The sequence below is a fragment of the Lepidochelys kempii genome, chromosome 8, assembly GCF_965140285.1.
Source record: "Lepidochelys kempii isolate rLepKem1 chromosome 8, rLepKem1.hap1, whole genome shotgun sequence".
NCBI lineage: Eukaryota > Metazoa > Chordata > Testudines > Cheloniidae > Lepidochelys > Lepidochelys kempii.
In genome coordinates, this window is record NC_136387.1 from 36,202,357 (window position 1) to 36,224,610 (window position 22,254).

At 46.9% G+C, this 22,254-nt stretch overlaps 1 protein-coding gene across 4 annotated transcripts in view; it reads left to right on the forward strand.

The window, feature by feature from the left end:
- Positions 1-22,254, forward strand: part of PSD2 (pleckstrin and Sec7 domain containing 2) — a 148,229-nt gene that overhangs the window by 93,546 nt on the left and 32,429 nt on the right. For 2 of the 4 annotated variants that reach the window (XM_073356046.2, XM_073356047.2), the window contains exons 7-8: positions 8,781-8,839; positions 21,956-22,045. In XM_073356046.2, the coding sequence (XP_073212147.1) occupies positions 8,781-8,839; positions 21,956-22,045 (149 nt within the window). Of the gene's footprint in view, positions 1-8,780; positions 8,842-21,954; positions 22,046-22,254 lie in introns of all 4 variants that reach the window. The other 2 variants (XM_073356048.2, XM_073356045.1) reach the window with 1 other exon arrangement.

A 22,254-nucleotide genomic window follows, 5' to 3' on the forward strand; every position in this document is an offset into this window, starting at 1 on the left:
CCAGTCTCCAATTTGGGATAGCTCCTTGCCAAATTGAGCTTGCAAAAGATGAGCGGTTTTCGGACATTTGTGAGATGGCTGAAAGTGAAACATGGGGTGAACTGTACAGTCAGTGGAATGCAGTCAGCTGCCTAGAAGGGCAAACGCCAGCTCAAGACAAGATTACAGTTACATGATGACAAAGCTATGCTGTGCAGTGAATTATAATCAATTTGTGTAAGGTCATGGTCCTGGCTGAGTCTGCCCCTTGTGGATGGTCACCAGCCACCCGTCACCCAACCTTTGGATCCCAGCTGCTTCCAGCCTGCTAGGTCTGTGTAGAGGCCAGGCACGGTCTCTGCTTTCTCCTCTAGGCACACTCCCAGGGTGCAGACTGCATGTCTGAACTCCTTCCTTGGGATGGGAGACTCCAGAGTCCTACTATCGAGACCTCTAGATCAGTGCTGAACCTCCCAAGGCTCTCCAGTTGCTTATGCATGCTCCCATGCAGCGCTTCCCTCCTGCCGCTGCCCCGTGGGATGTCTGGTTTATAATTTTATTCTTCAGGGACATGTGGCTGTGCAAGGAACTTCTTAAACATGCACACTTTACTCTTAGGACTTGTCTACAAAGGGACGGTCAGGAAAATTAATCCGAATTCAGATTAAGCTAAAACAAATTAAGGCCATTTTAATGCTGAATGCAAGTGCTCACACAGGGGTTTAATGCGGTTTAACTAATCCACTTTAAATTCACATCTTTAGTTAGTTTGGATTAATTTCCAGTGTAAACAAGCCCTTAGAGAGCACAGGACATTTACCAATCTAGGCAAATCAACAAACATCTTTAACACAACCCCACTCTTGAATCCTCACTGCTACTGAGTCCTTGGGGTTGGGATCGTGTCCTTGGATGAAGGCAAAGCCCCACTTCCCCAGGGAGGTTCTGTTTGAGTGGTGGAATGGCTCCATTTCCTTACAGAGCATGTCATTTTTCAAAGCAGGCTGTGACCCTTTTGTTTGTTTGTTTCTATACTTCCGCTGGAGATTTTCCATGCTCCAAACCCCTAGGAATTGCTGGGGCAGAGTCATCAAAAGTCAATGGTTCTGTTGGTAGCAACCTCATTGTTCTACCAGGGCAGAGTTAGTGAATGTTAATGGACCTTGATAGCCCTGTCACACAGTCTCCAGACATAGCTGCCAGCTTCCTGCTACCGGATGGATGATCACATTCACAATGACTGTTACAAGTACCAGTATTGTTCCTAAAACTGCATGGAATTCATAACTGGACCCCAAACTATCCCATAAGGTATGACTGTTCAATTAATGCCAATTGCTGTTGTAAAGAATTTGGAGTTTAATGTCCCTTCCATGGATGATCATGAGACACATTACTGTACATATTTCAAAACAGCAAATAAGTTGGTGCTGGATCAGAGGTAACCTGGCCCCTAAGAGTTGTGTTTTTGAAGATAAAACAGTTTTTCACAGCAAGATTTTCTCTGACAAGTGTCACGTAGACAAGAAATTTGTGTTCTTGGAGGCAACAGCAACAGGTCCCTGGGCCCAGATGGTACCAATCTAGGCATTCAGAAGGGTCTGGAGAAGATGCTGATGACAGAAGTACACAATCTCTTTTGAAGCAGCGACTCTCCAAAGGGGGCCGGAGGGACAGCACCTATCTGTAAAAAGAATACGCAGGGCCAGCGAAGGAATCCCAGAGCAGGTACAAACAGTAATGACAATTACAAACACCGAGAGGGTCATGGTTGATGGGTCAAGCCAGCTTGGCTTCTGCAAAAGAACATTGTGACTGGCTCATATTCTGCTCAAACTCTTTGTTTGTTCTGACAAAATAGGGAGTAAGGAAGAATGGGAGGATATCATTTATTTCAACTTTCAAAAAGCCTGTGACAAAGTCCCTCTGAAGAGGTCACTAATGAAGTGAAGCCACAGGGTTAATGGTCATGTTTGGAAACAATCCAAGGGACAGAAAACAGAGAGCAGGAATAAATGGTCCATTTTCACACTGGAAGAAGTGAGCACTGGGGTCCCACGTGGCTCTATACCAGGACTGGTGTCCCATAATATACTTATTAATGACCTGGAAACAGGGGTGAGCAATGAGGCAGCAAAAATAGCAGCTGGCACCAAATTATTGAGGTTAGTCAAACCTGAAGAGGGACTTCTGAGGGGCCTACCCACGGAAGGTGAATGAGCAGCCATGTGGCCACAGAAATTCAAAGCTGACAAATGCAGAGTCATCCAGACTGGAAGAAAGATTCTGAATCATTCAGACCCACATCCGGGTACTAATTTAACACTCAGGAGAAACTCCTGGACATCGCTGTGACCAGCTTAGTGATGACTTCTGCCCAATATGCAGTGAGGATCCGAAAAGCGATCGAACATTAGGATATATAAAAAATGAGAGAGACAGTGATCCTGGGGGGTATTACAGTGCTGTTATAGAAGGGTTACCTGACCCTAGAGCCAGATAACATTAGCAAGCTGGCCTTTATGCTGTGACCACTGAAATCATTCACTTTAGAGATAAAGTTTCGTGACTGCTTCTTGGAGCAGCTAGTCCTGAAACCTACAAAAGGAGAGGCAATTCTTGATTTTGTCCTAAGTGGAGCACAGGATCTAGTCCAAGAGGTGAATACAGCTGATAATAATAGTGACCATAATATAATTAAATTTAACATCCCTGTGGCAGGAAAAACACCACAGCAGCCCAACACGGTAGCATTTAATTCATAGATTCATAGATATTTAGGCCAGAAGGGACCATTATGATCATCTAATCTGACCTCCTGCACAATGCAGGCCACAGAATTTCACCCACCACTCCTAAAAAAGACCTCACACCTATATCTGTGCTATTGAAGTCCTCAAATTGTAGTTTGAAGACCTCAAGGAGCAGAGAATCCTCCAGCAAGTGACCCGTGCCCCATGCTACAGAGGAAGGCGAAAAACCTCCAGGGCCTTCCAATCTGCCCTGGAGGAAAATTCCTTCCCGACCCCAAATATGGCGATCAGCTAAACCCTGAGCATATGGGCAAGATTCATCAGCCAGATACTACAGAAAATTCTTTCCCGGGTAACTTGGATCTTACCCCATCTAAAAACCCATCACAGGCCATTGGGCCTATTTACCATGAATATTTAATTACCAAAACCATGTTATCCCATCATACCATCTCCTCCATAAACTTATCGAGTTTAATCTTAAAGCAAGATAGATCTTTTGCCCCCACTACTTCCCTCGGAAGGCTATTCCAAAACTTCACTCCTCTGATGGTTAGAAACCTTCGTCTAATTTCTAATCTAAATTTCCTAGTGGCCAGTTTATATCCATTTGTTCTTGTGTCCACATTGGTATTGAGTTTAAATAATTCCTCTCCCTCTCTGGTATTTATCCCTCTGATATATTTATAGAGAGCAATCATATCTCCCCTCAACCTTCTTTTAGTTAGGCTAAACAAGCCAAGCTCCCTGAGTCTCCTTTCATAAGACAAGTTTTCCATTCCTCGGATCATCCTAGTAGCCCTTCTCTGTACCTGTTCCAGTTTGAATTCATCCTTCTTAAACATGGGAGACCAGAACTGCACACAGTATTCCAGGTGAGGTCTCACCAGTGCCTTATATAACGGTACTAAAACCTCCTTATCCCTACTGGAAATACCTCTCCTGATGCATCCCAAGACGACATTAGCTTTTTTCACAGCCATATCACATTGGCAGCTCATAGTCATCCTATGATCAACCAATACTCCAAGGTCCTTTTCCTCCTCCGTTACTTCTAGTTGATGCATCCCTAGCTTATAACTAAAATTCTTGTTATTAATCCCTAAATGCATGACCTTACACTTCTCACTATTAAATTTCATCCTATTCCTATTACTCCAGTTTACAAGGTCATCCAGATCCTCCTGTAGGGTATCCCTGTCCTTCTCTAAATTAGCAATACCTCCCAGCTTTGTATCATCTGCAAACTTTATTAGCACACTCCCACTTTTTGTGCCCAGGTCAGTAATAAAAAGATTAAATAAGATTGGTCCCAAAACTGATCCTTGAGGAACTCCACTGGTAACCTCCCTCCAACTTGACAGTTCACCTTTCAGTAGGACCCGTTGTAGTCTCCCCTTTAACCAATTCCCTATCCACCTTTCAATTTTCCTATTGATGCCCATCTTATCCAATTTAACTAATAATTCCCCATGTGGCACAGTATCAAACGCTTTACTAAAATCTAAGTAAATTAGATCCACTGCGTTTCCTTTATCTAAAAAATCTGTTACTCTCTCAAAGAAGGAGATCAGGTTGGTTTGGCACGATCTACCTTTTGTAAAACCATGTTGTATTTTGTCCCATTTACCATTGACTTCAATGTCCTTAACTACCTTCTCCTTCAAAATTTTTTCCAAGACCTTGCATACTACAGATGTCAAACTAACAGGCCTATAATTACTTGGATCACTTTTTTTCCCTTTCTTAAAAATAGGAACTATGTTAGCAATTCTCCAATCATACGGTACAACCCCTGAGTTTACAGATTCATTAAAAATTCTTGCTAATGGGCTTGCAATTTCTTGTGCCAATTCTTTTAATATTCTTGGATGAAGATTATCTGGGCCCCCCGATTTAGTCCCATTAAGCTGTTTGAGTTTCGCTTCTACCTCAGATATGGTGATGTCTACCTCCATATCCTCATTCCCATTTATCATGCTACCATTATCCCTAAGATCCTCTTTAGTCTTATTAAAGACTGAGGCAAAGTATTTGTAATTTCAGAAAGGGAGACTACACAAAAATGAGGAAGTTAGTTAAACAGAAATTCAAAGATACAGTGCCAAAAGTGAAATCCCTGCAAGCTACATGGAAACTGTTTAAAGACACCATAATAGAGGCTCAGCTTAAATGTATATCCCAAATTAAAAAACATAGTAATGTAACCCTTCTGCCAGTCAGAGTTGGCAGCAACAAGGGCCGGGTTCAATATCTAGGGGATCCATTCCAATAACATAATGCAAACCGGCTCAAGCCCCCACCCAGTGACCTGGGACAAATATATACCACCCCCACTGGGGGCCTCCAAGAGGCAAGCACATAGTCTGAGTGTAGCAAAAAGCCTTTTAATAACAGAGAGAAACAATGTGGCATTATGTTGGGGAAACACCACCAACAGGATTCATAATACAACCCATGAGCAAAAAACCCACCCCAAGCAAATTGGGGCATGCCCTTTTCCCTTTGGTTCTTGAGTCCAGCAACCCCAAATCACCCAAAGTCCCAAAAGTCCAATGACCCAAAAGTCTCTGTCCCTGGTCAGGGCAGCCCCAGAGTTCAAAAGTTTATCTACAGAGCTTTACCTCCCGACCTGGATGGAGATGGGGGTGGAGGTAAGAGGCACCTTACATGATCTGAAGCTGACCGCCCCACAGCTCCATAGGCCTTCGCTCCACTCCGCTCTGCCAGCTGCCCCACAAACTGCTTCGCTCAGCTCCTCTCTGCGGCCCACCAGCAGCTCCCGCCGTCCCACGAACTGCTCCGCATCCCACCAGCAGCTCCCGCCTTCCCATGAACTGCTCCACCAGCTGGTCCACAAACTGCTCTGTGTCCCACCAGCAGCTCCCGCCGTCCTATGAACTGCTCCACCAGCCTGTCCACCAGGCACTCCAGCCATCCCGCAAACTGCTCCACAATATATCTTCAGGCTTCTCCACTACTTAACACAACGCTCAGTGATTTCAGCTCTTAGTCAGTTCAGCTCTTTGGTGAATTCAGCTTGTAGTAGGGGAGTCTCAGTGCTGGTGCACTATTAGCCCAAAGGGAGCTCAGCAGCCTGTAACTAGACATCTAATGAAATCAAAATTAGCTCTGATATTCCACAGTGGAGAGAGGAGGCAGTGCAATTAGCAAGCAAGGCCCGCACCCAGGGGCCCATGCCACTAAGTATTAATACTTGCCCTCAGCCTCTCTCAATTCACAGAGTTTTGGAACCCATGACCCTTACCTAGTGAGTACTACTTAGTTGATGGTGAGTCCCTCCATCATAACAAAAGGCCAAGTACAGTTCCAAGCACAGTTCCCATAATCAGGGGAATAACGATTTATTCTTCCTACCCCAATAACAGAGACACTGGGGATCCCACAGCAGCCAAAGTGACCATTTGGGCAGCTATGGCCTCATTCTAGGTGGGGTGGGTGTGCCTATGCAAATGAGATCGGCCCCTGAAGTTCTTTTCCACAACTCACCACCAGATGTTAGGGTGGAGCTCATCCTGACACTGCTTACAGTAAGAGAACCAAAAAAGTGCCACTGTGGCTAAAAAACAAAGTGAAAGAAGCAGTGAGAGACAAAAAGGCATCCTTTAAAAAGTGGAAGTTAAATCCTAGTAAGGAAAATAGAAAGGAGCATAAACTTTGGCAAGTGAAGTGTAAAAATATAATTAGGAAGACCAAAAAGGAATTTGAAGAACAGCTAGCCAAAAACTCCAAAAGTAATAGCAAAAAAATGTACATCAGAAGCAGGAAGCCACTGGATGATCCTGGAAGCCACTGGATGATCAAGATGCTAAAGGAGCACTCAAGGACAATAAGGCCATTGTGGAGCAATGTCTTCATGGCTGAGGATGTGAGGGAGATTCCCAAGCCTGAGCCATTCTTTTTAGGTGACAAATCTGAGGAACTGTCCAAGATTGAGGTGTCATTAGAGGAGGTTTTGGAACAAATTGATAAATTAAACAGTAATAAGTCACCAGGACCAGATGGCATTCACCCAAGAATTCTGAAGGAACTCAAATGTGAAATTGCAGAACTACTAACTGTGGTATGTAAGCTATCATTTAAATCAGATTCTGTACCAGATGCCTGGAGGATAGCTAATGTGATGCCAATTTTTAAAAAGGGCTCCAGAGGTGATCCTGGCAATTACAAGCCTGTAAGTCTGACCTTAGTACCAGGCAAACTGGTTGAAACTATAGTAAAGAACAGAATTGTCAGACACATAGATGAACATGATTTGTTGGGGAAGAGTCAACATGGTTTTTGTAAAGGGAAATCATGCCTCACCAATCTACTAGAATTCTTTGAGTGTGGGGGATCCAGTGGATATAGTGTACTTAGATTTTTAGAAAGTCTTTGTCAAGGTCCCTCACCAAAGGCTCTTAAGCAAAGTAAGCTGTCATGAGATAAAAAGGAAGGTCCTCTCATGGATTGGTAACTAGTTAAAAGATAGGTTTCAGAGTAGCAGCCGTGTTAGTCTGTATTCGCAAAAAGAAAAGGAGTACTTGTGGCACCTTAGAGACTAACCAATTTATTTGAGCATAAGCTTTCATGAGCTAATGCATCCGATGAAGTGAGCTGTAGCTCACGAAAGCTTATGCTCAAATAAATTGGTTAGTCTCTAAGGTGCCACAAGTACTCCTTTTCTTTTTAGTTAAAAGATAGGAAACAAAGGGTAGGAATAAATGGTCAGTTTTCAGAATGCAGTGAGGTAAATAGTGTCTGTACTAGGACGAGTGCTGTTCAACATATTCATAAATGATCTGGAAAAAGGGATAAACAGTGAGGTGGCAAAATTTGCAGATGATACAAAACTACTCAAGATAGTTAAGTCCCAAGCAGACTATGAAGAGCTACAAAGGGATCTCACAAAACTGGGTGACTGGGCAACAAAATGGCAGATGAAATTCAATGTTGATAAATGCAAAGTAATGCACATTAGAAAACATAATCCCAACTATACATATAAAATGATGTGGTCTAAATTAGCTGTTACCACTCAAGAGGGAGATCTTGGAATAATTGTGGATAGTTCTCTGAAAACATCCACCCAATGCAGCCGCAGTTAAAAAAGCGAACAGAATATTGGGAATCATTAAGAAAGGGATAGATAATAAGACAAAAAATATCATATTGCCTCTATATAAATCTATGGTACGCCCATATCTTGAATACTGCATGCAGATGTGGTTGCTCCATCTGAAAAAAAGATATATTGGAATTGGAAAAGGTTCAGAAAAGGGCAACAAAAATGATTGGGGTATGGAGCAACTTCTGTATGAGGAGAGATTAATAAGATTGTTACTTGTCAGCTTGGAAAAGAGATGAATAAGGGGGGATATGATAGAGGTCTATAAAATTATGTCTGATGTGGAGAAAGCAAATAGGGAAGTGTTATTTGCTCCTTCTCATAACACAAGAACTAGGGGGTCACCAAATGAAATTAATAGGCAACAGGTTTAAAACAAACAAAAGGAAGTATTTCTTCACCTGGAGTCAACCTGTGGAACTCCTTGCCAGAGGATTTTGTGAAGGCCAAAAACATAACAGAGTTAAAAAAAACTAGATAAGTTCATGGAGAATAGATCCATCCATGGCTATTAACCAGGATGGGCAGGGATGGTGTCCCTAGCCTTGGGTTTTTCCAGAAGCTGGGAATGTCCGACAGGGGATGGATCACTTGATGATACCTGTTCTGTTCATTCCCTCTGCGGCACCTGGCATTGGCCGCTGTCGTAAGACAGGATACTGGGCTAGATGGACCTTTGGTCTGACCCAGTATGGCCATTCTTATATTCTTATGTAACAGACCCACTATATACCCTCCCACTGGACCCAGCAGCACTGCTGAGTGTACTGTTAAATCCGACAGCACAAAAACTTTCACAAAAAGCCACAGTTTGTCTCTCCTTTGCACTGGGGGAGCTGAGACAACAGAGGGGTCAAGGTGCTCTGAGGACAATGGTCTGGAGAGCGCTGAGAGCTGTTTGCATTTGTTGTGTGTTTCAGATGGGATTCATACACTGACCTGTGCCCTGATGCTGCTAAACACAGATCTTCATGGCCATGTAAGTAGAGCTTATCGAGGCCTCCTTCCTTCTTTCCTTCCTTCCCAAGTCTTTACCATTCTGTGGGCCATGCTGCCGGAGCACCTGGAGAAGCAGGGTGGGGCAGAAGAGAGCGCTCTGGCATTTCTCAAGGTGGGACTCTCCAGGTGAATGCCCAGTGGTGCCTGAAAGATAGCCCTGGAGACAGAGCCTCTGTTTGTGTCAAGCCCCACTTAAGTTAATGGCAAATCTCCCATTGGCTTCAATGGGGCTAGGATCTGGCCCTTTGTGTATAGTACAGGTCCAGCCCAGATAGTGGCAGTGCACCTTTGTTCCCAGTCTGCCCTGCTGGGGAAGGACCCTCTGGAGCCGGGGGGAGAGGTATATCAGCTCCCCTTGACCATTCGCTCCTGGGGGCGAGCTGAGATTGCCATTGATTGGGGGATGGTTGTTACGATGGAGGCACCTGAGGCTAAATTCACCCCAGCTGGTTCTCTAGTGACGTCAGCAGAGTTCCCTCCGTGAATGAATCTGATCCCTGCTCACTCGGACCTGGACTGAGAACCACTCCCAGCTCATGTCACACAGCACCATGCACTGAGCACTATGAGATGCATTGGGTCACCTCCTACGGCAAAGCGTACGGCAGCGGGATAGCGGGGTATAGGGGACCGCTGACTGGAGGCAAGGCTGGTCTGACAACGGCAAGAGGGTATTTAAGGCGATTTCACCGGGTGGCAAAGGATTCCTAGCGCTGCACATGGGGGACATGTTCATCACAGGTTGGTGAGCCTGCTCCTGGCTGCTGGGAGGAGAGATCAGGTCAGAAATGAACATCTTCACAGCCAGGCCATGTATGAGAGGGGAAACCTAACTGACTGTAGGGGAGTAGCATATGAAAACAGAGAGTCCAGGAAATGTACGGAAAAATGACTGGCATCCCAATCCTACCCCATGAAGGGGATGGTCCTGTTACCTCTGACTCCAGCAGGAGCACGATCCTCGGACATAGGGTGTTGTCAGCATTGTTAGTCTGCCCCGTAGCGGCTATCCCCATGGCATTGCTGAGCTGACCCCAAGCCTGTATGTCGCACAGGAGCACAGCGTGAGGAAATGCCTATGGACAGTGAGTCTCAAATCAGTCCTCATTCACCTCTCCTAGGAAGAGGCAAGGAGTACAGCCTCCTAGGCCCTGGATTCCCCTTGACATGCATGGATCTCTGGGCATCCTGTAGGGGCTGTTCATACGCAGGTCTGTGCTCTGCACAGCTGTTACAGTTAGAACCACATTGCCAATTGCTCACCTGGCTGTCACTGGCCCTGTCCCCTCCCACCATGGGTCAGGATTCCCCACCTTCCTACATCCATGGGTAGGGGGACCGGATAGCAAGTCTGAGAAATCGGCACACTGGCTGCAGGACAATAGGCGCCGATATAAGACAAAGCCCTGAATATCAGGACTATCTGTATAAAATCAGGACATCTGGTCACCCTACCCATGTGTTTTAATCTGGTGTTCGCTGAGGGGAAGATTGCCCTCATCCCTAGAGTGAGCCCAGAGAGCCTGCACACCCCATATGCACAGCCTGGCAAAGGCCAAGCACAGCTTCACCCCTGTGCAGCCCCATGGATGGCAGCTATGCCAAGGGGCCAGGCAGGGGGCCAGAGAGGTGTGGCCATGAGCCAGCTCCTCCCACACACTAGCCCCCAGTAATAGCAAAGCATGCCAGGAAAGGGATTGTGCCTCCGAAGGCACCCCCAAAGAAAGGCAACTTTGTGCCCACAGTGCGCAGCCTGGCCCTTAGATCTTTAATTAGCTTTCTGCAAGCAAGCCCCCATGTCCTGCTCCCATGTGAGCCCCTCCTCAGTGGGGCGAATCCAGCTGGGAGATGAGCCGCCCCCCTTGCAGAGCTTGTGGGTGCAGTGCAGTGTGTCTCAGCAGACAATGCAGGTGCTGGGGGTGAGGGGTGTGACCAAGGCGTTACCAGGAGCAGGCCGGGCTCGCCTGGAGTGCAGTCATCAGCCTGGTGCTCTGGCCTTCCAGCTGAGTGGTGAGTTCTCACACCCACGTTCTCAGCGTGCGGCGGTGGGGACCAGGCGTTTGTACCAGCGCCGCCCCTAGAATGAACCATCTGGCTGCAAATGCTCATTGATGGCTGCATCACAGCCACCCTCTGCCTCTGGGCCTGGGGGGAGAGGAGTGAGCGCTACCCCCGATGGCATCCATAGGGTCTAACAGGCCACGGACCGAGCAGCCCGCTCCGATGGTCGCTGTTCTGCTGCACCCGCCACTCCCTCCTTCACGCACACGCTGCTTGTGGGATGATTATTAGTTTGAGTTTGTGCGTTTTTAGGGCCAGATCAGATTTGGTTGCAATTCTGACAGAGTCTCCTCTGTGGCCAGCTCCACCCGTGTGCTGAGAGGAGGTTTCTTCCTGCTCCTCAAGCTGGGAGGACAAGGAAATAATGCTCTGCAGACGGAGTGAGGCCAGAGAAGTCTAGACTGAGCTAGCAGCCCAATGGATTTTCAGCTTCAATCGCAGACCAGCATAAGGTTGAGAGAGAGGCTTAAGGCTGTCTTGGCTTCAGGGTGCCATGGGGGGCGTGGATTAAATTTGAGTGGGGCTGTGACCCCGTTTGCCTGGGTAGGACACCCCATTCTTGCAGCCCTTCTGGCACCCAGGGGCCCCAGACATCCCTAGCCCCCAGGGAGAAGTGGAGAAAGGGGCTCCAGACACCCCCGGTCTGCAGGAAGGTGGGAGGACTGGATCCTTTTGGTGCTTCCTCGGGAAGCGGAGATGCAGAAGGAGGATGGGGGCTGGGGCTCCCAGAACTGCCTGGCCCCTGGTGGGGATGGTGCTTTTCAGCCTGACTGCATCACTGTGGAGGAGCTTGCGCCTGGGTGTGGGGCAGGGAGAGCTCAGAGCTGGGTGCAGAATAAGGTCGGGGGGAAGAGCGCAGGGCTGGGTGCTAGGGGACAGCTTGGAGCTGGCTGCAGGGCGGTGTGAGGGGAAAAGCTCAGGACTCAGTGTTGAGCCGCTGGAGTGAGGGGTGTGCAGAGCTGGAGAGAGGGGGAGTGTATGTGGCTGAGGGCAGTGGGGAGTGTGGGGGAGAGAGCACGGGGCTGGGTGTGCAGCAGGGAGAGCTCAGAGCTGGGTGCAGAGTAACATCAGGGGAAGAGTATGGGGCTGGGGGGAGTGTGGGGGAGAGAGCATGGGGATGGGGGCAGGGAAGGGAAGGGAAAGAGGAAGGGAAAGGGCCCCTTCCTTAGGAAAATTCTGGTTGCACCCCTTTCTGGGATGGAGGTGCATCCTGCAGCAGAGGGCAGGAGAAGGGCCTGAGGAGCAACTAACATACCACAGGGCTTGAGACTGCCATGAAACAGATAAGCTAGGCAGGAGGATATTTAAGCAGGGGCACAGGACACAGGTCAAAAATAACGGGCAAGATCCTGCTTAGCCCTTGGCCCCTAGCGGCCGCCCTCAACCTCCCATCCGCCGGGGCAATTGCAGGTGCCATTTTCTCTGCTCCACGCTCAGCTGTATTCCATGGGGGGCTGCTGTGCCCAACTTTCAGGTACCCCGCTGTCATGAGGACATTGAAATGCATAAGCAACCTGAACGATTTGCTCTGAATCCAATCCAAGCCATCGGCTAGCGCCCCACTTGGCTTAGCAATGACACAGCCAAGCTTCTGGCAGCACAATGACTAGACGCTAGAGAAAAAGAGGGGCTTCGAAGCCCTGATGTCAGAGCTACCTCTAAAGTAAGCTACAGAGAAAAAAGAAATTACAGTGCAACAGAGACACAAGCAGCACAAACAGCGAATGTCTCATTGCCCTCCGTTAGCAAGAGTCCCTAATAGAATGTGTGTAGCGCCCAGCATTACAAGGCCACCATAGATAACATTCTGGGATCTCCCAGGGCTGGCAGGACTGACCCACTGGCAAATGAATCATAGGTTCCCAAGAGTAGTGTATGTGCCGTACAGAATGGATAGCATTACATTAGCCACCGGCTAGATTTCCAGATGCCCATCAGGAAAATAAATATGCACTGAGCATGGTGTTTCATGGTCTTTAATCTGGGTTTGGAACAGAATTCTGCAAGAACAGAACATCTCACAAATCCTTTACATGAACTGAGTACAACTGGTCAACTTTCTTTTTCATCAAAGCATTTTTTTCCCCTCAACCAAAAATGGCTTTCCAGCCAAAACACAAAATTCCCTTTCAGTCAAAATATTCCTGTTTTTTGATGAAAAACCAATCCCTCCAAAATTGTACAGAAAACTGGAATTTTTTCAAAGATCCAAAACACTTGCATTTGCGGTTTTTCACTGGGAAAATGCTCATAGTAAATTTCAAAAGAAATATTTTTTTCTAACTGCCCAGGGACAACAATTGATATTTTGTGATCGGCTTTAGAAATGAGGGTCAATGTGAGTTTCCCGGGCTATGGAGGTTTCTCTTCGCTGTGAAGGTTCTTTTCTATATTTTTCTGCGTGTGTGACATTAATTTCTTCTTCTCCTTCTTCTCCTCCTTTTTTCCTCCTTCTGCTCCTGGATCCTCTCTTTCTGCTCTTTAACCCTTTGCCAGGTGGTAAGTGCAGTGATTGTAGTGCTTTGCTTGAAGTTTTGGCATTTGATTTGGCTTTTTCCTGTGTAAGTCCTTTTGTTTGTGTGGATACCTACGTGATTGTGCATTACAAGAATGTAGTTTAAAAAGTACCTGAATTGCATGTATTTCTGGTGGGGGTTGGGGGAGTGATTCCCTGCTACATCCCAGAGGCCCAGTCCTGCTCCTATTGAATGAAATCAGTGGCAGAACTCCCATAGACTTCAATAGCAAAAGGATTCCTCAAACTAAAATGCTATTGATCATGCATCAGCATCTGGGTTCCTCTCACTGATATTCACAGCACCCACTCTGACACCTCATCACAGCAGAGCCTAAAAACACGCTGAATGTTTCCCACAGTCTACATTCCTTCCCGTGGGTTTCAATGAGTCAAAAATCTTCTTCTGACCAAGGATCACTCAGTACAACAGTCTTTTAGGGGCAGCAACCTTTCTAAAGACATCATTAATAATACATTGAAGATTCATAGACATTCCTCATTTTAAAATAAATGCTAAGGGAGGCAGAATATGTGATTTGATCTGCCTCCTTCTTCGTAACTGTTTGGTTACAGGTGCTGTAACAACACCACCTATTACGTTATTTATTGACATAATGGAGATGTGTTTCAACATATTACTGCACATTGCTGCGAGGTGGGAGATATCGTGAAATCCCACTTGCTAGGAAGGGGTTAACCCCAGCTGGTTGCTGGAGCAGGTGCAGTGCAGTGAGCCTGGAATTGACTAGTGCTGGGTGCACTTGGATCATGTTTTCAAGCTTTTCTCTGTAACCAAAAGGATCTCAAAACATTTTTTTGTAATAACACCTGAGTTTGTCACATAATCACATGACTCCTGTAGCTGGGGCTTTAAGAGAAATACCAAATAATGGGAGCCTTATGATAAAATGAGAGTTGGCAACACCACAATGTGACTTTGCTGTTGGCTGCTTCAGGTCCTGAGATCTTCTGGAAAGGAGCTAGCTACAGTGTGCAGGAGACCTCTTGGATTCTGTCTGCAATGATCTCACAACCTTCTCATGCATGACTGCTGGTTATTATTACACCTGGGTCAAGGCTTTTGGCCAGAACATAACAATAATGAATAAGTATCACCGTGTTGCCTCATCTTGCAGTTTTATCACAACACTCATGATATTTCATGTGGTTTTTTTCTTAAAGCCCCAGCTCCTGAAGTCATGTAATGACAGGGTAATCTCAGCTTTCATGGAAGAAAGTGGTTGCAGAGCAAAGCTTGAAATCGTGATCCCAAAAAGATCAAAAATTAGCCCTTCCCCCACATTAGTGTTCTTCTAAAATCTCATGATTGTTAAGCCAATCTCATGACTTGGGGGGGGAGGTTTAGATTGGATATTAGGAAAAACTTTTTCACTATGAGGGTGGTGAAACACTGGAATGCGTTACCTAGGGAGGTGGTAGAATCTCCTTCCTTACAGGTTTTTAAGGACAGGCTTGAAAAAGCCCTGGCTGGGATGATTTAACTGGGAATCGGTCCTGCTTCGAGCAGGGGGTTGGACTGGGGTCCCTTCCAACCCTGATATTCTATGATTCTATGATTCTATGACTTGGGGTGCCTGATTCATGACTTTTGAATGTCTGGGGTTGGCAGTTCTGCAGTGTTAAAACAATAGGAAATCAGCACCTGTTTGAGATTGGACCTTACTCCCCTGCGTCATCCAGGATCTGAGTTTAGGCTTGATGAAGCTGGAACCTGATCTTGCAAGCTTTATGCAGGCCAAGCCCCAAATGAAAGCAACAGAAGTTTTGGCTGCTTGAAGCCTACAGGATTGGACCCTCTGTCCAAATGGTTTTGTTTCTCCAGCCTATCTTGTAAGCAGTTTGGGGCAGGAACTCTACCTTCTTCAGGTTGGTTTTGTTTGACATTGTGGCATGCCAATGCCACACAGCAACTAATGAATCATAAAATAATGGGGCTGTTTTTTTCAAAATGTTAGGTATGCAAATGCATGCACAAAATTCACAGCTACTTTGCACCAGCAGTGACCACTGTTGTGCATGCAAACTGGGTGATTGAATGTGCCTAATTCACCTAATCAGTCATTTGCATGCACAATAATGTGATTTGGATATGAAACCCATTGAGTATTTGGGCGTCATTTAGTTTTTCCATAGATAGGTAGATGTAAATCTGGAGCAACTCCATCAACCCAGTGGAGTCACTGATGTCATACTGATGTCACTGATGTCATACTGGTTTAAACAAAGTAGGAGGCGATTCAGGCACTTTGTTTATTGCAGACCTTGTGAGTGAATGCCGACTAGTCCTTGGGCCAAATCCTGACTCCTGCACAAAGCCCATGTAAATGGACCATGCCCAGAAGTTCTCCAAGGAGTGGAATCCCCACACACCCAGGCCACACAACAGCAGAGCCACTTTGTCAGGGCTACCACAGCCTTCGGGGTGAAATAACATCCATGGTCCCTGCATTCCCCATTAGCAAGGGGGTTTGGACAGTGGATCCATATAGCTCTAGATCCACTAGGCACACACCCATCCATCCTTCCCTCCCAACCTTTCAGCCTCTCATGAGGCGGCACAGGGAGTGCAGCTGCTGAGAACCCCTCTGTGACTGGAGCCCCAGTCTCATGGCCTTTGAGGCTGTTTGTGGGTCTGTATTTCCCAGGCTGCTCCTGAACTCTTCCTTAGAGAAGCTAATCTTGGTGAAAACCTCACTAGTTTCCTTGGGAAGGGGGGTTTCCCCCTCATCCCCTACAATACGGACAGATGCAGTTACCGTAATTACACGTCCGAGCCTCACTGCCCTCTTTCATCTTTCTCTCCTTGGGTGCACCAGAACGCCATGCACACAACACAGGCTTTTTGCTGCTAGTGCTTTTGCTGAGGGAGGCAGCAGGGTCCAATGCAGAGGTCTGAGTCCTAGTCCCAGCTTGCCCATCACCTTTCCATGGGACCTCCAGCAAGTCACTTCCCAGTTCTGTGCCTCAGTTTCCCCACCTATAAAATGGGGATGGAGACCCTGACCTGCTGTAGTGTCATGCTTTCAGAGCTACTGCTGAAAAGAGCTATAGAGGCCAGATCCTCAGCTGGAGTAAATCAGCATCACTCCACTGCTTTCCCTGAGCATTTTGGGAAAGGCCAAGAGAGCCATTTTATCCCATCCCTTCTAACTCAACATCAGCATTGATCCAAATCTGCCATGTCTGCAGCTGCTCTACGAGTTGCTGTGAAGAAGAAATGACACGTTACAGATGGTGCAATGCCAGCTAGAACAGAGGGCCACTGGGTACCAACCACAGGGCAAACTGCTCAAACCCAGGGCACAAACCCTAAGTTGGCCATGAGTTCTAAACTTAGATTTCACCATGCAGCTGCACATCAGGCCCCTTAAAAGCCTGACCAAGGAGTCATAGACAGTCATCCCCTTGGGTTCTCTGGTCTGTCTCGCCGCTCTGGTGAGCTTATCTCTGTGATCAATGGCCCCTTACACCAAGAATCACAGCAATATTCAGGTTATTCCTGATCCGAAAGGACCAATCACTGACCCCAGGTCCATTGTGCTTTAGGTCTCATACCAAAGACAAAGCATGTAGCCAGTATTATAGTAAACTAATGAAGATTTATTAACTAGGAAAGGGAAATTAGTTATTTACAAGGTTCAAGCAATCAAACAAACACACAAATGAGTTACAGTCTAAGGTTTTAAAGGTAATAGAGGCTTCTGTCATCAGCAAGCTCCATTTAACCTTTAGGGCTAACCCAGGCTAGGCAGCTGGGGATCTCTTGCTCATGCCTAGAAACACTTAGACTCCCTCCCCCCCGCCCCCCACACACCCCTGAGTCCAAGCACCAGAGAGATCCTTAGTTCCTTTGGTTTGGGGTTTTTTATCCCCCTCCTGCCATGGACTCTGAGCTGCAATCTCAGCTGATGGGAGAAATCCACTTGCAGGACTCATCTTCATGGGAAGGAGAGTAGAAAACAATCAGAGTCTTTGGTCCTTTTGTTGATGGTTTCTCAGTTCAGATGTAGGGAGTTTCCAATTGTAAGATCCAACCCGAGCCCATCTGGTATTGAGGGGGTCTCCTCTTTCGGGGAAGGGAGCTAATAATTTCTGTAGAAGAGCAACTCTTCACACTAATTAAATTCTCTCTCCCGCCTGGCGATTCAGACAGTCAGAGAAGCTCACAATATAGCCACTCAAACATTACATTACCCTATGGAATGCAGACATTACAAGTGAGATTAATGCAGGCAGCAGCTCACGAGCATTCAATAGAGTCCAAACACTTGCTTATGATTCTGATACCTATTCTACCACTATTAACCACAGAGTTGGTTGTGAGCCACACAGATTCCAGCTGTGCATCTTAGTGTCCATTGGAGACATGGGGACCTTGGCATGAGCTGGCATCTGATCTGCCAGCATCACAACCACGTAGTGCCACTTGGTAGCCAATGTTCCCTCTAATTTTTGACAGGCCGTGTGTGCAAAAAATGTCTTCTGTGCAAATTTTTGTGCTTCTGTGCAAATTTTTGTGCGTGCGGTGTTTCACCGTGTGCACAGGGTTTAGGATCTGTGCGCACACACACGCGCACAGCTTAGAGGGAACAGTGTTGGTGGCTATGATTGGTCTGCAACGGGTTGTATTGTCACTTCCATAGTGACATCCTACTTTACACACTTTCCTGACAGCCATCCCATGCTAGGTTTCATGAGCATACCACTGTCATCCAGTAGTTACTGCCCCAGGCAGCATCTGTGAGCGCTGAGAAATCAATCTGGGTAAACTAAGCCACACCCCACTGTGAAGCCACAGAGAGAAGAGTTTTCAAAGGCCAGGAATGTAATAGGATGCTGTACTTTCCAGATGATGTGTTCGCCAATTTCAGGCATCACTTTAAAGCTCATCAAATGCGATCAGACCTCCCAGAGACAAGCGAGGAGGGCAGTGCTCTTAGAGAGCTGCAGTGTTTTCAGCTCCCTGCTGTGTCACAGTGCCTCATTTTCCTTCTGAGTCAGGAGCCTTTTGAATCTGGAGGCTGCACTGCACCTTTGCTTTTCCCCTCCTCATCTAAACCTCGGGGCTAACCCTCCTGCTCAGAGCTCTGTCACCTACTGGGCCACCTAATGAGGGCACCTAGCCAGCCTTCCATCAAGAGATAGTACCAGGTCTGTGGGAGAAGCAAAGAGGAGTCACTGATGCTTGACTGCATCAGATGCTGGAGACACGCATCAGGGAGGTAACTCTATATGAATGAGCTATAAACGAATACTCTATGAGTGAGCTACACAGAGACCTGATCTTTCACTTCTCATCCCGTGTCCAGGAGCATGTAGCATTGGGTAAAAGTTCATTCTCCTAGGGGAACATAGCAGTAATCACTGCCCAGATTCCTTCTGCCATTGGCCAGTGCCTGAGGCTTCATAGAAAGGCAAGTTGACCTTGTGCATGTGGCTAGTCAGCTGCTCAGGGAAATATCTCTTTCAAAGCTCTGCAGGCAACCCTTTATGCAATGAGAACCCTATTCAGCAAGGTACATAAGAAAGTGCTTAACTGTAAGCATGTGAAAGCTCATATTGAATGGAACTACTCCATGCATCACGTTAAGCAGTGTGCGTAAGTACCTCGCTGAATCAGGTTTCGTGGCACAAGAATGTCTCCTTTGGTCTCATTTTGAATGATGTTTTTTTCTAGTGTAGCTGCAGCTGATTGGTGCATCCATGTTCACTATCTGATACCCTTTGGAGTGGTTTCCATGAGAGCATTCAGCCCCTGAAGATGCTGCGGGCAACAACATGTATTTACTTCTTGCGAATGTGGTACAACTTCTATGAAGTAGTGATGGGTTCCAGCTGCAAGACTCTTCCACAGTTAATGGTCTTTGGGGTCTGGGTGGTTTTCTAAAGCCCATTCTAAACACAGGGGATGTGTGTGTCAATCAAACCTGGCTTTGGATGTCAGGCACCTCCACAGCTTTGGGGTTCGGATTCAGGATTCTGGTTGTGACTTATCTCTAAAGGAAACAAACCACAAGTGGTGTCCACATCCACCTGGCTTCGACTCAGGGACCCTAAAGAGGCAGGGATCTCACACTGCCGTGAGCAAGCACTACTCAGCGGCAGGAGAACCCACTGACACCAGGGATAATGCTGGCCCATTACACTAGAGAGATTTAATGAGCCTGTCCATACTAGTTAATGTTGATGGGAGCCTGGCCTAGGGGACAGAGCAGTGGTATGTGTTCTTCCCTTTGCCTAGCTCAGAGAATGGCTGCTGACCCCAGCGCTGCTCCCTACCGGAGCCGGGCTATGGGGCGTTTGTGCGTATAAGCAGGAACAGATGGAAACTCCACTAGCTGATTCAAGGATACTTGGTACCACCCGCAGTGGGCAGAGATATTCGTCCCCTCTCTGGGTGAGAATATTCCACACCTCAGGATCACCAGCACCAGGTCCCTCTCTTGGAGGTCCATTATGCCTCTCCCCCAAGCTCCATCCACACAATTCTGTTAAGGTGGTGGCTTGCAGCACTGCCATACCCTGGCTAGCAAGTGGGCATGAGTCCCACTGCCCTCTATGGGAGAGAAACAGCACTGCTTGGCTTTGCATTCTAGCTCCTAGGCTGCCCAGAGTTAACTTATTAGCAGGGACGTGGCCAAGACTTTATAATATGTGTGTCTATAGTTAGGCTTCTAAATAAGATCCCTAAGTTTCAATATTAGCTCAGACTTCAATAGGGGCTGCTGGGTGGTCGGCTGGCTGGAAAAATTGGGCCCTATTAAGTTCCATGAATATGTACTGAAGGGCCTGAATGTAGGCCCCCACCTTTGCAAAGATGGGCTTGTCCTTTTGGAAGAGTGAGTTGTGTTTCTGCGGCTGCTGGGGAGTTCTGCGTAGCCACGGTGTCGACTGCAAAGCCCTAGGAGGCTGCAGATTTGTTACAGCGCTTTATTGCTCTCCCCCCTGACCTCCCCTGCGTGTTGACTAAGCCAAACCCTGCTAGTGATAGTATGCATAATTGGGAATATCAGACAGAGTCATTCAAATGTGGCACCAGCAACCAGAGCCACTCAGAGAGAAACATGTCCTCAATTCAAACACGGCTAATGGGGCAGCAGCGGGCAAAGCTAGCCGTGTTAATCTCAAAGCCTGCCCACATGGTGTTAGCTAGTGATATGGGACAAAGCAACATCAGAGCTGCAAACAACCAGTGCTGCAGAGCGGTGAAGGCTGTGCACAGCGATAAATCTGCCAGGGAGTCAGCACATCCTAGTTGGCCTCCTCCTTTGCTTTTTGATGGGCTTTCACGCCAATTGAGGGTTCATTTCTAGTGCATGGGGAGCATTTCTAGGGTTGGGGGGAAGGTGCTTGTTTCATTTGTTTTTAGAGTTTCTTTTCCACCCTGTTGACCGCCAGAACCCACCTCACTTTGCACTGATTCACCCTGGTCACTGTAAGCAGGGTCCCACAGATCACACATAATGAGCCATCATTGCTGTCCTTCTGGATGACAGCCCCTGTGCTCTCCTCTTGCACCGTGGTGAATACAGCAGTTCTTCACCCCAGAGCCACCCCTCTCATTCCATCCCAGGGTGGGTGCTGGCTTTATCTACTTTGATAGTATAGCAAAGCCTTGTTAGGACTTCTGGTTTTAGGTATTAACTGAAAAACACCCCCAGTACAAAGCAAATGAAAGCAGTGTTTAACCAAGAAATACTGAAAAGACACCAAAACTGGGTACTTGTGTCTAAGGGCTTGTCTACACGGAACAGTAATGTGGACTAGGGGAGTGTGATTTCCAAAGCACACAAACATGTTGGTCATTAATTGGTCTGTGTTGATCCTGCTGGTGTGCACTAAAGGTTCCCTAGTGCACTTTAACATAGGACTGTTTGAAACGGTCTGATGTGAAAGCACCCTTGGGAACATTACAAACAGATCGCTCTTTACAGTACATACTATATATACTTTACAGTACTCACTACAGAGTATACCAAGAGAACCCCCCAGATTTTTGGACATCTACCTAAAAATTGCTAAAAATAACCCACCCATCCCTCCAGTCAGACACTTCACAGCCACTCTGTGCTACTTTGGCTCCAGGGAATCAAGCCCAGTGTTATTTGCTACAGTAGGAGCACCTGGGTTTGGGTTTTGGGACTCGGCTGTTGTGTCAGACTCTCAATCTGGATTTAGTAATGTGTGATTGCCAGAGGTAAGCCCATGTTAGAAGGCCGGCTCCAGATTTGGATTGGGAACACTGCCGAATTGGTGTGGGGAGAAGGGTAGATTTGAAAAATGTGGAGCCAGGTTCAGATTGCAAACATCAGATACCACAGTGATGAGCCTGACAGAAGAACCTCTATAGAAGAGAGGAGCCACAACATTCACGGGTGTTCAGCGTTAGGCTGTTTGATCAGGTCCCATTCTAATAGCCACAATCAGTTGCTCAAAGCAGTTTGATTAAACTGGGAGCTATCCAGGGGTTTAATGCTCTGTTTCTTTGCATTGCAGAATATTGGAAAGAAGATGTCATGCCAACAATTTATAGCAAACCTGGATGGCTTAAATGATGGGAAGGACTTTGCAAAGGATCTGCTGAAGGTAATGTGATATCAATGTTAGTGTTATTAGGGTGGCACCTAAAGGCACCATCTCCAAGGTGGGCCCATTGTGCTAGGTGCTGTACATTCACATAATGAAAAACAGTCTCTGCCCTGAAAAGCTAACCATTTGAATAGCCCATTGGTAGGAGGGGAACCAAACAGAAAGGCCAAGTGTCTCATACAAAGCAAAGCCAGGAATAGAACCTG